At 45.3% G+C, this 14109-nt stretch overlaps 7 protein-coding genes across 7 annotated transcripts; 5 read left to right on the forward strand and 2 right to left on the reverse strand.

Moving 5' to 3' along the window:
* The first annotated feature begins 51 nt into the window (after positions 1 to 51).
* On the forward strand, positions 52 to 2111 carry C8R40DRAFT_854032 (endoglucanase). The gene is made up of 11 exons (XM_046236459.1): positions 52 to 378; positions 435 to 492; positions 552 to 749; positions 806 to 957; positions 1010 to 1075; positions 1131 to 1228; positions 1285 to 1368; positions 1421 to 1594; positions 1656 to 1819; positions 1876 to 1931; positions 1983 to 2111. Exons 1-11 carry the CDS (start codon positions 283 to 285, stop codon positions 2085 to 2087), a joined length of 1251 nt encoding a protein of 416 aa, XP_046079282.1. The 5' UTR covers positions 52 to 282; the 3' UTR covers positions 2088 to 2111.
* On the reverse strand, positions 2112 to 3577 carry C8R40DRAFT_1135968 (pyridoxal phosphate-dependent transferase). The gene is made up of 3 exons (XM_046229365.1): positions 2973 to 3577; positions 2662 to 2921; positions 2112 to 2612 (listed from the first exon to the last, which is right to left on the reverse strand). Exons 1-3 carry the CDS (start codon positions 3501 to 3503, stop codon positions 2159 to 2161), a joined length of 1245 nt encoding a protein of 414 aa, XP_046079283.1. The 5' UTR covers positions 3504 to 3577; the 3' UTR covers positions 2112 to 2158.
* A 1181-nt stretch (positions 3578 to 4758) lies between these two features.
* Positions 4759 to 6613, forward strand: C8R40DRAFT_1178128 (uncharacterized protein; the record flags this gene model as incomplete). The annotated part of the gene is made up of 13 exons (XM_046232807.1): positions 4759 to 4911; positions 4970 to 4983; positions 5042 to 5189; positions 5249 to 5541; positions 5588 to 5628; positions 5680 to 5698; positions 5762 to 5789; positions 5844 to 5865; positions 5928 to 5963; positions 6015 to 6039; positions 6119 to 6230; positions 6280 to 6429; positions 6482 to 6613. The coding sequence occupies 13 exons, from the start codon at positions 4759 to 4761 to the stop codon at positions 6611 to 6613; spliced, it is 1173 nt and encodes a 390-aa protein (XP_046079284.1).
* A 68-nt stretch (positions 6614 to 6681) lies between these two features.
* C8R40DRAFT_1135984 (uncharacterized protein) lies at positions 6682 to 8255 on the forward strand. The gene is made up of 2 exons (XM_046229366.1): positions 6682 to 7484; positions 7537 to 8255. The coding sequence occupies exons 1-2, from the start codon at positions 6704 to 6706 to the stop codon at positions 7944 to 7946; spliced, it is 1191 nt and encodes a 396-aa protein (XP_046079285.1). The 5' UTR covers positions 6682 to 6703; the 3' UTR covers positions 7947 to 8255.
* Positions 8256 to 8416: 161 nt separating this feature from the next.
* Positions 8417 to 10055, forward strand: C8R40DRAFT_1178130 (magnesium transporter NIPA-domain-containing protein; the record flags this gene model as incomplete). The annotated part of the gene is made up of 8 exons (XM_046232808.1): positions 8417 to 8509; positions 8573 to 8644; positions 8699 to 8717; positions 8770 to 8784; positions 8841 to 8916; positions 8966 to 9126; positions 9183 to 9474; positions 9527 to 10055. 8 exons carry the CDS (start codon positions 8417 to 8419, stop codon positions 10053 to 10055), a joined length of 1257 nt encoding a protein of 418 aa, XP_046079286.1.
* A 287-nt stretch (positions 10056 to 10342) lies between these two features.
* On the forward strand, positions 10343 to 10960 carry C8R40DRAFT_1178131 (uncharacterized protein; the record flags this gene model as incomplete). The annotated part of the gene is made up of 3 exons (XM_046232809.1): positions 10343 to 10400; positions 10463 to 10545; positions 10601 to 10960. 3 exons carry the CDS (start codon positions 10343 to 10345, stop codon positions 10958 to 10960), a joined length of 501 nt encoding a protein of 166 aa, XP_046079287.1.
* Positions 10961 to 11007: 47 nt separating this feature from the next.
* On the reverse strand, positions 11008 to 13759 carry C8R40DRAFT_854571 (cytochrome P450). The gene is made up of 17 exons (XM_046236460.1): positions 13319 to 13759; positions 13116 to 13255; positions 13007 to 13051; positions 12819 to 12955; positions 12750 to 12765; positions 12625 to 12696; positions 12504 to 12567; positions 12407 to 12453; positions 12289 to 12357; positions 12113 to 12235; positions 11866 to 12055; positions 11745 to 11809; positions 11556 to 11692; positions 11470 to 11491; positions 11287 to 11408; positions 11095 to 11223; positions 11008 to 11022 (listed from the first exon to the last, which is right to left on the reverse strand). Exons 1-16 carry the CDS (start codon positions 13509 to 13511, stop codon positions 11127 to 11129), a joined length of 1539 nt encoding a protein of 512 aa, XP_046079288.1. The 5' UTR covers positions 13512 to 13759; the 3' UTR covers positions 11008 to 11022; positions 11095 to 11126.
* Positions 13760 to 14109: the final 350 nt, after the last annotated feature.

Consider the following 14109-nt stretch of genomic DNA (forward strand, 5'->3'; position numbering starts at 1 on the left):
AGGATCTAAAATGCGTACGTTGACGATTATCTTCCTGTTTAGACTTTTTCCTAACTTCTGTCAAGTGCGCATCATGTATCTTTGCGGCGTCGACAACCTTTGAACAATGATTCCCGACGATGACGCGAAAATCAACCACACTTTACTCGCAGGATCCTTTCGGAGCTTCCTCGGTGCACCTTGTGCTAGCGGTGTATCTTCTCCAACCCCTACATTATATACCTGATCCGATAGCTTCGAGACCATAAGAACATGACCTAGTAACTTCGTGGTCAGACAACAATGCCCTCCAAAAGACTTTCTGCCCTAGCTTTCGCTCTATCTGCTGCTGTGTCTGTTCATGGCCAGTCTCCAGAATGGGGACAATGTGGTGGAACAGTAAGTCACTTTCAACATCGTACTATCAAGACCTTGTACTGATGTGAGAATGTTAGGGCTGGACAGGTCCTACAACCTGTGTGGCTGGTACTGTCTGCACGGATTACAGTTCCAGTAGGTTCAGCTGATTCTTCAAGAGAGATCGTGATTATGAATATCTTTTTTTCCCATAGGCTACTCGCAATGTGTCCCCTCTACATCGACAGTGACCCCGACCAGCACCGCTCCAGTTTCGACTCCTAGCATCTCCCCGATCTCTGGTAACACACTGACATTTACTGGTGTGAATATCGCTGGATTCGACTTTGGCTGTGGGTCGGATGGAACGTGCAACCCGACTGGTGCATGGCCACCTTTGACGCAGTACTATGGTACGCTACTGATGCTTGCCCTTGTCTGTCGCAGCTGCTTTATTTATTGTTCATAGGTATGGATGGTGCTGGCCAGATGCAGCACTATACTTCGACCGACGGCTACAACGTTTTTCGTCTTCCTGTTGGATGGCAGTTCCTTACGAATGGCGTCCTTGGTGGAGATCTTGACGCCGATAACCTCGCTGAATACGACGCTCTCGTGCAGGTTTGGTCTTTTTTTGAGGCGTACTGTACCAAGTTTGAATCGTTCTGGTTAGACGTGCTTGGCTACCGGCGCTTCGTGCATCATTGATATCCACAACTATGCAAGGTGGAACGGGCTGGTACGTCTAGCGATACTTGTTGGCAAGATTCAATTAGACACTCTGCCTATTTCAGATCATCGGGCAAGGTGGACCAACAAACGACCAGTTCGCCGCAGTATGGACATCTATTGCTACCAAGTACGCGGATGAGGAAAAGATCATATTTGGAGTGTACGCTATCCCGTCTTTCTGTAACCCCAATCAATTGTTGATACATCAACCCACAGTATGAATGAGCCTCACGATATCCCCGATATCAACCTTTGGGCTGGTTCTGTTCAAGCTGCAGTTACCGCCATTCGAAATGCTGGGTAAGCAATGTCCACTTGACGACTGTTGCCTCTACTAACCGCTGTTTTTCAGTGCTACCAAACAGTTGATTCTTCTTCCGGGCAACAACTGGACTTCGGCAGAAACCTTTGTTTCAAATGGCTCTGGTCCTGCCCTCCTCACTGTTACAAATCCTGATGGTAGCACCACTGGTCTTATCTTCGACGTCCACAAATATCTTGATTTCGATAACTCCGGAACAAACGAGTAAGTTAAACACCTAAAGATTACTTACGGCTTTTCTAACTATCAATGTTCGATTTCTCAGAGAATGTGTTACCAACAACATCGACTCTAGCTGGGCACCTCTAGCTACATGGTTGCGGGAAAACGGCCGTCAGGCTTTCAATACAGAGACCGGAGGAGGAAATGTGGCATCATGTGTTGAATACATGTGTCAACAGATTGCCTATCAGGCTCAGAATTCTGATGGTGAGCTCCTCGGTATGTTCAACTGAGAACATCACGATTGAGTAAATTTATCGCAGTCTTCCTTGGTTATGTCGGATGGGCTGCAGGTAATTTCGCCCCAACGTATGTTTTGGTAAGTGTCCTATCATAGAATGGGGGTACACTCAATAACAGTTCTGACTAGGGCGAGGCTCCCACACAAAGTGGGACGACCTGGACGGATACTTTGTTGGTATCGAGTTGTATGGCCCCAATCGCTGGTGCACAGTCCGGTTCCACTGGGGAGTAAACAGTATATATTTTATGCAGGATATTTAAGTAGAATAGTCTGTTGGTTTATGTATGTATCTATTTCCCCTTTTAAAATTGGTTCAGTACAAGCTCTAATTTTTGGACGACTGTCGCATTCTCCTCTTCACTGCCAATCGTTATACGAAGGCAGCCTTCGCACCCAGGCTCATTTCCCCTGAACCGCACTACAACACCGTTCTCCTCCGCTAGTGCTTTATACACTTTTTGTGCACGAACATTGTCAGGCCGACTTCCGTCTTTTGAAAGGACAGGGATGACAACAAAGTTGGCATCATTGGACCCGATCCATGAACCAAGTCCAAGGTGTGCAATGTTAGAAAGACTTTTGAGTAGAGCTACCCGTGAGGCGATGAGGGTTTCGATCTTAGACTGCATGTTTGCAAGTGATGAAGGAGATAATGCGGATAATGCAAGGTGAGCAGTGGGTGTTGAGATGTTGTAGGGGGCTTTGGTGTTGGTGAGGACCTGGATCAAAGGTGGTTGTGCGATTGCAATACCTAACCTGGAGAGGAAAATGAGAGTTTGATGTATTTCACAAACGAAAAACAAACCGAATGGCTGCAAGGCCGAAGCTCTTGCTTAGAGTTTGCAAAACGCAGATATTAGCGTAGTCCTTGACTAATTCCACAGCGCTGGATCCTTCTCCAGCGAAATCAATGTAAGCTTCGTCAACCACAACGATTCCCTTGAATTTCTCATAATCTAAGATAGCTTTTATCGATTCGAGGGATATCTTAGTTCCTGTCGGGTTTCCTGGTGAGCATAAGAACACCAGCTTGATACTCGCATCGACGTCAATAGCCTTCTTGACCTGCAAAACTCATAATTGGCATTCGATAAAGTCAATTAATATTACACGTACCTCTTCAACTCTAAGACTGAACCTGCCTTTTGTTCCACCTTCTCCGACCTGTCCAGTCAGCTCCAGAGGACATTTCACTACTCCGACGTCGTTTACCTGTGCGCAAACGGAATACATTCCATAAGTCGGCGGTGTGATCAATATTTTTTCTTTCCCTGGAGAAACACAGACTCTCATGAGGAGATCTATCACCTCATCGGAGCCTACTCCGAGAAATACATGATCGACACTGGGTAGAGAACGAAGAGCGGCGATTCGTTCTTTAATGGGGTCATGGGAAGGATCAGGATATCGATGGAGGTCCATGTCCAGTGTAGAATCATATGAATCACCATTGTTCTGAGATGCTTTATTAGCTATTGAATGTCCAAGGGCGTTCTCGTTCGCATCTAAAAGGATTCCTTCCTTGTAATCATCTCGCGCACAGCGGTATGGATGAAGCGCAAGGATATTGGGTCTGATGACTTGCTCGATATCAAAGTGAACAGGTTTAATGGGCCGTTCTGAGGGAGGTAGACCGTGAATAGGCATTAAGATTGAAAGAGTACAAGCAGCTCGAGAAGCAGGGACTCGAGTCACCGTTCGATGATTACGTACTCCACGGGTCACTGTGCTCTGAGTCTTGACTCGGAGTCTTTTGGCTTCGTCTTTCCTTTTGAAATTCGGCTCTGACTCAGTCTCAGAGGGGGGTTATGGATCATCCAACGAAATTTTGCTGGGGTGAAACTGGAGTTTCAGCTCAGTTTTGTCGTTTTGTCCTATAAAATGCATTCCGAGTAGCAGGTCTCTTTACTCAGCTTTACTCGTACCCGTTAATGCTCCTCTTCAAAACAGGCCTTCGTCGATTATCCGGTTCTTGTCTCCCCTACTCGTTCAATTCTCGAACTTGTTTTCGTCGAATCTCTGGGGATTAGACTTGAAAGAGATTAACGGGAACTGAGCTCGAATCTCTAAGGCGCGAGACGCGCATACCCGTAACTTCAGCCCGTAACACACCAGAACACTCCCGTCCGTGGCGTTTGTCATATAAATTGCTCCTAAAGTTTTATTATTAAGCAGTGCAATTTTAGTTTACCGCTCCGTGTTGAATGTTGCCTTTCTGCTTCATACTTCTTGGGTGAGTGTTACGCTGCTTTTGTGATGATGATAATCTCAGTTTCGTTTCCGTAAGAGGCCCTCAGTATGGATACCCGTTTATCAAATAACTCTTCTTGTCGTCTCCTTGCTTGTTGCTCAAGTGGATTCTCTTTCGTCGCCTGGCGTGCACTCAGGTTGTGCTTCGTTGATGTCAGCTTTAACGCTGGAGTCCGTGGTTCCCCCCTCAACAGGAAAGAAACCTGCGGCTTCTTCGGTTTTTCTGTTAACCTTTTCTTAGATTCATTCGGAGTGCTCTGTGAGCCTACGAACAATCACAATGTCAATGATGTGGATGAGATGGAATACCGGTAGAATACCCATGAACTATGTACTTAGCGTGACTTATTTTCATTCTCAGGACCCCGGATATTTTTGGTTACTACATATGCTGCGAATCAACGTCAAGACAAAACGTCGAAACAAAACAAAGTAGGTCAAAATCAGTTTCTAACTGTTGTGGCGAATACACAAAACATCACCATCTTTGTGATGATCCTTAGATGTGATGATGATCATGGGTTGTTCGACTCGACTTCTCTTGATGTCCGTGTGTTATAAGAGTTCTCAGAAACTGCTTGGTCTGCTTTGTGCACTGGTGCCCTACTTTAATCTTTCACTTCTATCGCTTGTTCCTGAACGCTTTTTCACAATGCCTCCTCTTCCTGATTTTGATTCATCCAAGTTATTAGGTGCTTTGGAGATTGGTGCTTTTCTCAGCATATTCATGTTCGGTGCTGTGACGATGCAGGGCCACGTCTACTACCAGAATTGCAAGGATGATTCTAAGTGGTTTATTTTCTTCGTAAAGCTATTAATTTTTCCTTGTGCGCGCTCAATTAATCGTTTGCATTGACATCTAGATTACCTCAATCTTGTCGGTCTTTCCTTGATATTTGTTAATGTGGTTCTACAACTCAAATCTCATCGTTTAGGCTTCTTGAACTCGGCCATGCAATCGCAACCGCTCGCTCTGTTTGGTGGGCCACTATCACAATCGCTGATATGGTCATCAAACCAGGTAATGGGTATTCCATTGCCGCATGCACGCTATGCTCAACGGTCACTACCTTCCTTGTTAAGGTATACCAGATGTTTCCGTATAACTTCAGGATGCGTTTCTGACAACATTGGCTGTCAAGGCCTACTATATCGACCGCGTTCGACGACTTAGTTCCAAATGGTGGCTGGCCATCATCGGGTGGCTTTTAACCGTCATCAACTTCGGTGCTTCGTTGATGGTCACCTACGAAACGTTCCGAGACGTTCCTCGAGAGCCAAACAATTTCGAACTCCAGAGAGAATGGGGTTGGCTCATCACCCTGAACTTGGGCTTAGATGCGTTGGCGGATGTGTTTATTGCAGCAGCTTTGGTCTATCAATTGAGGCAACTTGCTATGCCGGTACATGCCTCTCCAATGAAAAAGTATAGGAAGTTTGCTCTGTTCATGAAGTTAAATAATAATATCATTTGTCGTTAGTTCTGCAAAAATGTTGAACGAGTTACTACTATGGACAATCGGTGTGTGGCGATTTCCAAGACTCATCTACCTGTTTTTGACGATTTTTCTAGAAACAGGTTTATTGTCCAGGTGAGAATCGTTGTGCTCGATGATTGTCCAATCGCATTTCTGAAACATACCTTGAACCACCAGTGTCGCATCAATTGCTGCTCTTGTCTGTGTATGCCAATTTTTTGACCACCTTTGTTCAATATTACTGACACGATCTTCTTAGTTCCATCTCATGGAATTCAATTGTCCGTTGGCTTAGTTTAAGTTGTATGGCTATATACTGGACATGTTGATATTCCATTTCTAGATATATGGTTTGCTGTCTATCTACCCTTGGCCACGCGTAAGAAACAAATATTCATGTCAACTGTATCTCTGACTCTCCACTTTCCAGTTTACTCGAATTCTCTCCTCGCTTCGTGGGTTGACAGTTCCACATTATAAATGACGGTCATGTCTTACGCTGATCCTGCGTTATTCGAATCTATCCTTCTCCAGACTAAATGCAAGAACTGTCAGACGGCGGCGTCTTGGCTTGGTCCAGCAACAACAGAGCGCACCAAGCTCTGGGAACTCATATCGATCTCAAGTTAGCCTTCGGAGTGTCAAGGTGAGCTATGTTTCCTTTCCCATCTCGCAATCTGCTCATTTACCTACAGGTGTCTTCGAGCTGGGCTAGTGGTACCTCGGGTACAAGGAGATCAACTATTGGTTCTTCTTGTGCTCGAGTCAATCCTTCTGTTCCAGCCTCACCCAACCCCCGGAGATCAACAGTCGGTTCTGGGAGTCCTGTAGCTAATAGTAATAAGGTTCGCTTGCTGTTTATCATCTATTTCGGCAATGTCATTCATCTTTGTTCAGGAAAACATCACTGCTGATAATGGTAATCCGAGACATCGAATCAACTCCCTTCTGCTCGACATAAATGGCAAGAGAAGGATGAGAGAGAGTCATGTGTATACCAGTACCAGGCCTCGAACGCTGTTGTACTAATTGCGAGGTTCTCAACATCTCGACACAAAGAGATTAGTAGAACATTGCTTAGATAAGATATGACGAGATATTCCCATACGCTCATGTTCAATGGTTGTACTTCCTGCAGAAATATTCAATATCATCTTTTCGCTCATAGACGACCAACACTCTCTGGCTAATCTCGCTCTGACTTCATCCTTGTTTTTGCAATGTAGCCGCCCATATTACTTTCGGTCTATCATCATAACCGCAGAAAACGTCACGAAATTGGCTGATTTACTGACCAATCCTTATCAGACGATTTCGGGAAGGATTCGAGAACTTCATCTAATAGATGCTCCATTCAACGACGATGGACCCCCACCTAGAGGATTATTTGAACGAGAAGACATCCTCATCTTCGTCGCGTCGTCGATTGGCCCAACTGCAACATCAATGTTCTTAGACTGCATTGATTTAGTGTCTTTCCATCCGCGCGTGTATCAACAGTTTCTGTCTGGATTTCCCAATCTACTTTCTATCGAACTCGCCAGCGTGTCTTTCGCCTCTGTCTCTCAGGTCTTGTGTATGTTGGGCAGCTTTCATTCGCTAGAAGGTGCCTCTCTCAACAACATTGGCTGGGGATCTCCTACCAACGATACCCCCGACAATGTATACGACTATGAGATACCTCCGAGTCTTCGCAAGCTTTGTCTCTGGGGATGCTACAAAAGAGATGTCATGAAGTGCTTTCTATCCCAGAAAGCTCTTCCTATCATCCGAGAGCTTGATTTGGGCTTGATCTCCCCGTCAGATACCGAAGCTATTGGGGAGTACATTGGTCGTCTGGGGAAAGATCTTGCTTCTCTGTCTCTTGGATTCTCTTCTCTAGATGCGGGTGGTGATGCAGGTAAGTCATCCACTCGATGTGGCTGAGTTTCTCTAACGCCCCCTTCAAACAGATGATTTCTATTTGAACTGTAACTTGAGTCTAAACACCCAATTGGAATCTATACATTTTGACCGACTCCTCTACTTTGCCGAATACCGATTGACCAATCCTTGGCCATGGATCTCGAGGATTATCTCCTCAATACGTTCAACGGCACTTACGACGATCTGTTTCTCGATTTATCTCCCTCATAGCCACCTGTCAAATTCCTATTTTCACTTCTGTTGGTCGGAAATGGACCAATTCTTCAACCAAAGAATGATGATGCTTCCTTGCTTCAAACATTTGCAACTTCGCATCTGCTTCGATTTCAGTCCGGATCCCGATATGATCCCTTTGGTTTTGGACAAAATCGAGAAGAAACTTCCTTTGTGTAACGAAGGTGGTATCCTCCAACTGAAGATCAATACCCAACATTGATTAAGCTGAAATCGATGTGCCCTCTCGTACTTGTAGATGACCCTCCAAACGGATTCCCCGTCAATTTTCCGCTCGTTCTCAAAGGATATATGATGGGCTCATCAAGTTACATCTGAGATGCGGAATGGGTTTGCTCTGGGATTCTTCGTTGATGTATTGGATATCAAGTATATGGACTGGTATGACTAGTGACCAGTGCGCATTCAGTAGTCGCATTGTCGTTACTTGTACGCAAATATGATTTTGCTTCATTGCAGAATGTATATGTATGGCTAAAATCGTGGTAATGTACAAGCTGCTTCTCTCACAGATTGGTGCCGGTGAGAAACGTTTTGATTACAGTAGTTAATTCAACGGCGCGGTCCGCACCGCGTCTATTTATCTGTCAGGGCCTTAGCATTTCATCTTCGTGCTGTAAGTTGCAACGCCCACTGCGCGCATTTGAGGGCCTTCACTTTCTCCAAGCCACCATGTCATCTTCCGCTGAAGATAAATGGATAGGATTGACTTTGGCCATATCTAGCTCGGTGGCCATTGGAATGAGTTCCATCATCACGAAAAAGGTTATGCTTTACTCATCAACCTTCCTTTCTCAAGTCTCACTGACAGCAAGTTATCCTCAATAGGGCTTGAACGCTGCTGCAATAGAGGGCGCATCGGCTTCTGACAATCATGCCTATCTCAAGAATTCGATATGGGTTAGTTTCCTACGCTGTACAAGTTAGCGTGAGCTGAATGTCATTTCTGAGTAGTGGCTAGGCATCAGTACACGTACGTGGTTTCTACTTCAGGGCTTTATACCTATCTCAACATCATTCTACAGAAATACTGGGCGAAAGTGAACTGTCTTTCAAATTACATTCACCTTGAATCTATTAAAGATGACGCTTCCAGTTGCCAATTTTACCGCCTATACCTTTGCCCCTCCGATACTGGTGACGCCTTTAGGTGCTCTCAGTGTGCTTGTTGGGTGCGTTCTTTTTTGTTGACCCTCAATCTATCTAACTCTTCCTTGACAGCGCTATCGCTGCGTCACTTATGCTAGGGGAATTTCTAGGACATCTAGGACGGGTGGGCTGTACCCTATCGCTCATAGGCTCTCTTATGATTGTCATAAATGCCCCAGAGGATAAGCAGGTAGACACCGTGGACCAGATTTTGGAATATGCTGCTCAGCCGGGTACGTGGTCAAACTGATTGATGCCATCGCGTATTTCTTACATTATATATTTGCAGCGTTTATGCTCTATGTAATGGCTGTTCTCATCTACTCTGTGGTCGCCATTACTGTTATCGTTCCACGTTATGGCCGGACTTTGCCGTGGGTATATATTTCGATCTGTTCTCTCGTTGGTTCTGTTTCGGTCATGTCGATCAAAGCATTCGGTATCGCCATCAAGTTGACTGTTGGAGGAAACAACCAGTTTTTTCGACCTAGCACATACGTATTTGGGGTTGCTCTTATCCTGAGTGCTGTCGTTCAACTCAATTATTACAACAAATCCTTGGATACCTTCTCTGTCAACATGTGGGTATTTGTGTATTTTCTGCCGCAGATGCCGTTCAACGTTTACGCTTAGTGTTAATCCCATGTACTACGTCGGATTTACTTCTGCAACAATCGTGGCTTCCTTGATTTTGTTCCAGGGATTCAACACTGACAATGCTGCTGGTGCGGTATCTCTACTTTGTGGTTTTGCTGTCACTTTCCTTGGTGTACATGTCCTTGATGTTTCCAGAAGGGAAAACGATGCCCTTGAAGATTCTCTGGTTCAACCCTTACGCTCCTCTGTCCCAGGTGAAAGTGGCTTCTTCATTCCTAGGCAGAGCTTGGGTGATCGAACTTCCTTGGACCGGTGGGATGGACAAAATGCGGCAGCTACACGTTCAAGCCTCAGTCACCACAGGAGGACTTCTTCAACCAACCTGTTTGATCTCGACTCCCGTCAGGCGGCTAGTAATAGGAATGACGGACGAGTCCCTCTTCATGGTTTCAGAGAGGAAGATGAGTGGGAAATGGATGGGGGTGAACGTATACGTCGTCTTCCTTCTGGACAAAGGCCAAGGACCGCACAGACCTTGCCTCGACATCCCGATTTACTAACCTGAAATCGTCTGACTATGATTCAATCACTCGTTATTAAAGCTTACGTCATATACCATAATACTTACCATTTCCGTCCTGATATAACCAGCTTTGACCTGTCGTTACTAAAACGCGTCATTTATGACTGGTATGAGTTACTGTAGAGAGAATGTTGTCTCCAATCATTCATCATACTAGTATCATCGTTTTTTGTTTATTATATCACCTGACATCATGACTCCAACTAAGTAAATATATCTACTTTCTCGTCCTTTTCAACCACCAACAATTGTGTCGACGAGACGCTGAAATGCAGAAAGACCTCGATACAAAAGAAAGAAATACGGGCAAGCACGAGTCGCGTTTGGGTATGTCAATTATTTTGACCTTTTCGAAAGGCTCATCGTCCCATAAGGTTGTCTTTCAACAGCAAAATCAACACAAAGTGAATATCCTCGCGAGCGAGGAATGCGCTCGATATCACGACGGTTCTCAAACGCATCCATACACCGAGTACGCGGAATAATATACCTTCATCGTGGACATGAGATTTGATCCAGAGCGACAGTATGAATCGACTTCCTCAATAACTGATGCTCCAGCGGGTGCTACAATCCCCGTGTCGTCATTGGTGCCTTTGTCAGAACTACCAAACTCGTTTGACTATTCCGGCTTTTTATCTTCAATGAATCCGCCTTCTGGCCCCATGACGGATGAGCTCAACACCGAGGAAAATTCGCTTACTCCAGTCCACCCCTTCCACAACCTTGGTATTACTCAGAGCTCAACTTCGTCTGCAGCTCACTCGCGGGAGGACCCTTGCAGAATCGCTGTCAGAGACAACAGCGAAGACCCAGCCATATTCTCACCCGCACCCTTGCCATCGAGGCGTCTTTCAGCCCTACGCTTAACATTTATCCTAAACTGACTGACACTGGCCATTTCGAAAACAAAGTACGAATTCATTCTGCAATGTATACCCAACCGCCTCTGTTGATTGCATTTGATACATATACCTGTATGTATCATCCATGACTAGATACTGTCAAAAGTGTAACGTACTATGGGAATCATTGGCTATAGTCTCTCCGCAATTAGTTCACATTTTCTCCGTCCTTCAATGCCTCCTCCAGCACATGAAGCAAGTGCTCCGAGCGTGGTTTGACAAGACATTCAAAGGGTATGGGGCGACTGAAATTCCAAAACGTTACAGAGGTTGTGGCGTATTTTCACTCAAGAGAAAGGAAGACTAACACTATGATTCCGTCCGTGGTCTCGGGCACGGGCATCTTGGCTTGTCCTTTCTCGTCGACGGCTGGACTGACTTCGATGCCGGCTACAGCTTTCACTATGTTGATCCAAACACTAACGTCGGCCTGAAAAGCACTAGATCAGCACGACAGTAACATCTTTATTCACGCTATTTTGAGAACGTGCCAGATGGGCTCCAGGGCAGACACTAATTTCGGTCGCAATCAGATTTTTTTTTTCGAGTTTTACACAACTGAGAGATTGCTCCTCACCGACGTCCGTAACCAAACAATCCTCTGTCAATAGGATCTGGTTCGGCATCTGGACCTAAGAATCTCTCGGGGTTAAAGGAGGAAGGATCTTTGTACACTGCGGGATCGTGGAGGAAGTGCCAGACATTGACAAAAACCTGCAATGGTATGTGTGTGGGTATGTGAATAAAGTGCGATTGTCACACAAACCAAAGAGTCCTTTGGAATATAATAGCCCTGGAACACATTGTCTTTCATCGCCCTATGAGGAACAGCTACGAAAGTAAAGTTTAGACAAGTGCAAAAACAGTAAAGGCAGTAAAGAGTATACCTAACGGTACGATAGGAAGCCATCGGTACAGCTCCTTGACGAGGGCCTCAATGTAAGGCAGAGAATCTCTGTCTTGGAAAGAAGGCAGTCGGTCTTTGCCGACAACTGAATCGACTTCTGCCTGCGCCATGCGTTGTACTCGAGGATAGAGAATGGCTGCCATCAGATAGCTATATACAACCGATACGGTCTGCAAAGTAATGACGTCGGATTTCAGAGCCAGCTTGAAGTTGCTGTCAAGACTTACAGTGTCGCTTCCAGCTGCGTAAAACGAAGCCGCTGACCATTTCAAATCGGTAAGCTTCTCCGAAGAGATACCTTTGTCCTTGAGAAGATCGGCAGCAAAAGAATTATTCTCCTCCCCTTTACCCTTCCGACACAAAATTCAGCTGTGAAGATTTACAGAGCTGTAGCTCGACAAACCAATTGCTCTTCAACATAGGCGAAAGGCACATCAGCCATTTCGTTACAAGGACCGATGCATTCAGCTGCCTTGAGCCTACGTGAGCATTAGTGAGCGAAAAGAGTCTTCCGAACTTACCTTCCGTTTGAATTCTGTGAATGGGAACCAAGCAGGGATGTATTTCACTTTCAATGCTAGAGTTAATGTCACGTCCTGATTCAGAAAAATCCCATACATATTGGAAAAAATTCGACAAGATAGGCCCCGGTGCGGTGAATGTCAGAGAACTGTTCCATGGCCTTGAATTGACTTGAGCACAGCGGAACTACTAGAAAAGTCACAAAAGAATGACTTACGAATTCGGCCTTTGTAATGAAATGATCAGGTCGGTCCTCAGATATCTTGTAACCGTAAGTAAGATGCAGGACCTTTTGCCATATATGTAAGGTTATTCAAATCTTTCCCTTGGATAACAACTTGCCATTGCACCAGCCGTTCTGCGAAGAGGTGTTTGAACGGGAAGAATTTATTGAAATCATTGCGTACTTACTTCCTGATAGCAGCAGCAGGGTCTTCTGGATTCTGGAAAATCCGCTTCAGCAGCATGTTAGCTTGGAAGTCTTCCACGGGGTAGAATTTCGCCATGCTTCCTTTCGTTCCAATGACCTTCCCAATAAGTTTGCGGTACTGACATAGTGTTAGTAAGAGAGTCGAGTGGCAGGCGAGGAATCGCGATACCTCTCGGAAACGGGCGTTGTATCGTGCCCCGCTCAGCGCTCGATCCTTGAAAAGTGAAAATATTGAAATGAGAAGGCATTCCAGCAGTTTCACGATATAGATTATTCACCCAGCCCGTTAATAAAGCCATTTGCACTGTGGGTCGATCAGCATAGAGTGAGCCTGTTTTCCCGAGCATCTCATCGGCGATGTCAGGATTGCTGATGATTATGAATGGTGTCCCCAACACCTTGACCGACATTATTGGGCCTAACAAAAAAGTGAATATTCTAGATCATACATTGTAGCAGTAGATAGAACACTTAGACCAACCCCATTTCTTTCCCCATTGTGCGAATGTCCTCCATGAGTGCGTTTTGGGCATGTCGAAAGCATTTCCAATAAGAGGCCAACCTTTCGGCCCTGGTGGAAGAGAATGAGGATACTTCCGACTAAAAAAAAGTCTGGACGAGGTGAAGCAAGCAAGCAGCGCGAGCAGTACGAGGTCTCCAACGGCGAATGTCATGGTGACTCAAACTGGGGAAAAGAATGGCGTAGGATGTCCTTAGGCTGAACCACTATGTACTTTCTCCCTCCATTTTAGTCTACCATTGCATTGGTTCATGATTGCAGAAAGAAGTTCAAAAACCTCCAGAAATCTTCTGATTACAGACATCGAATTGTTTTTCGCCTAAAGAGCATTTTTCGTCCATTGAAGAAATTTGAAGTTGCTGGGCATGAAGGGTATGCCGAGGTTTGCCGGCGGCACTAGATAAGTCAACGAATCACTGATACCGTCAAAGTCGGCTGTCTTTTCTTCGTTTCCCGACGTTTGTGTCTCTCGCTTCGGAATTGTTAGATCCGGTTCAGACACGCATTGTGCTCGAATTTCAGAATCATAAAGTCCCCGCTACCGTCAACAGCCACCGCTTTATTGTCTTCTGCGCATAATGCAAAGAACTTACTGTAACTGGCAGTCTCCATATCTTATCATGGTTCCTTTCAATCAGCTTCTCTTTCGCTTCTGTGAAGGGCGAAAAAGACCCGGAACTTTCTCCCCAACACGCTCAGGGATTTTGTGCCGTCTTTCCAGTCTCTGTGCGTTGTAACTTTTGTTGTACCAT

Source organism: Lentinula edodes (assembly GCF_021015755.1).
Source record: "Lentinula edodes strain Le(Bin) 0899 ss11 chromosome Unknown C8R40scaffold_75, whole genome shotgun sequence".
In the NCBI taxonomy this organism is placed as follows: Eukaryota; Fungi; Basidiomycota; class Agaricomycetes; order Agaricales; family Omphalotaceae; genus Lentinula; species Lentinula edodes.

What these genes read in the sequence shown, in the direction of transcription:
- C8R40DRAFT_854032 (XM_046236459.1), top strand. Translation starts at nt 283, where the DNA reads ATGCCCTCCAAAAGACTTTCTGCCCTAGCTTTCGCTCTATCTGCTGCT. An exon ending in GAAAAGATCATATTTGGAGT is followed by an intron (nt 1,229 to 1,284) that starts GTACGCTATCCC and finishes ATCAACCCACAG; the next exon opens with TATGAATGAGCCTCACGATA. An exon ending in TCGCCCCAACGTATGTTTTG is followed by an intron (nt 1,932 to 1,982) that starts GTAAGTGTCCTA and finishes AGTTCTGACTAG; the next exon opens with GGCGAGGCTCCCACACAAAG.
- C8R40DRAFT_1135968 (XM_046229365.1), bottom strand. Translation starts at nt 3,503, where the DNA reads ATGCCTATTCACGGTCTACCTCCCTCAGAACGGCCCATTAAACCTGTT. An exon ending in TCAGTCTTAGAGTTGAAGAG is followed by an intron (nt 2,922 to 2,972) that starts GTACGTGTAATA and finishes TGAGTTTTGCAG; the next exon opens with GTCAAGAAGGCTATTGACGT. An exon ending in TTCGGCCTTGCAGCCATTCG is followed by an intron (nt 2,613 to 2,661) that starts GTTTGTTTTTCG and finishes TTTCCTCTCCAG; the next exon opens with GTTAGGTATTGCAATCGCAC.
- C8R40DRAFT_1135984 (XM_046229366.1), top strand. Translation starts at nt 6,704, where the DNA reads ATGGTTGTACTTCCTGCAGAAATATTCAATATCATCTTTTCGCTCATA. An exon ending in AGATGCGGGTGGTGATGCAG is followed by an intron (nt 7,485 to 7,536) that starts GTAAGTCATCCA and finishes CCCTTCAAACAG; the next exon opens with ATGATTTCTATTTGAACTGT.
- C8R40DRAFT_854571 (XM_046236460.1), bottom strand. Translation starts at nt 13,511, where the DNA reads ATGACATTCGCCGTTGGAGACCTCGTACTGCTCGCGCTGCTTGCTTGC. An exon ending in TCATTACAAAGGCCGAATTC is followed by an intron (nt 12,568 to 12,624) that starts GTAAGTCATTCT and finishes AGTCAATTCAAG; the next exon opens with GCCATGGAACAGTTCTCTGA. An exon ending in ACCACGGACGGAATCATAGT is followed by an intron (nt 11,224 to 11,286) that starts GTTAGTCTTCCT and finishes TTGGAATTTCAG; the next exon opens with TCGCCCCATACCCTTTGAAT.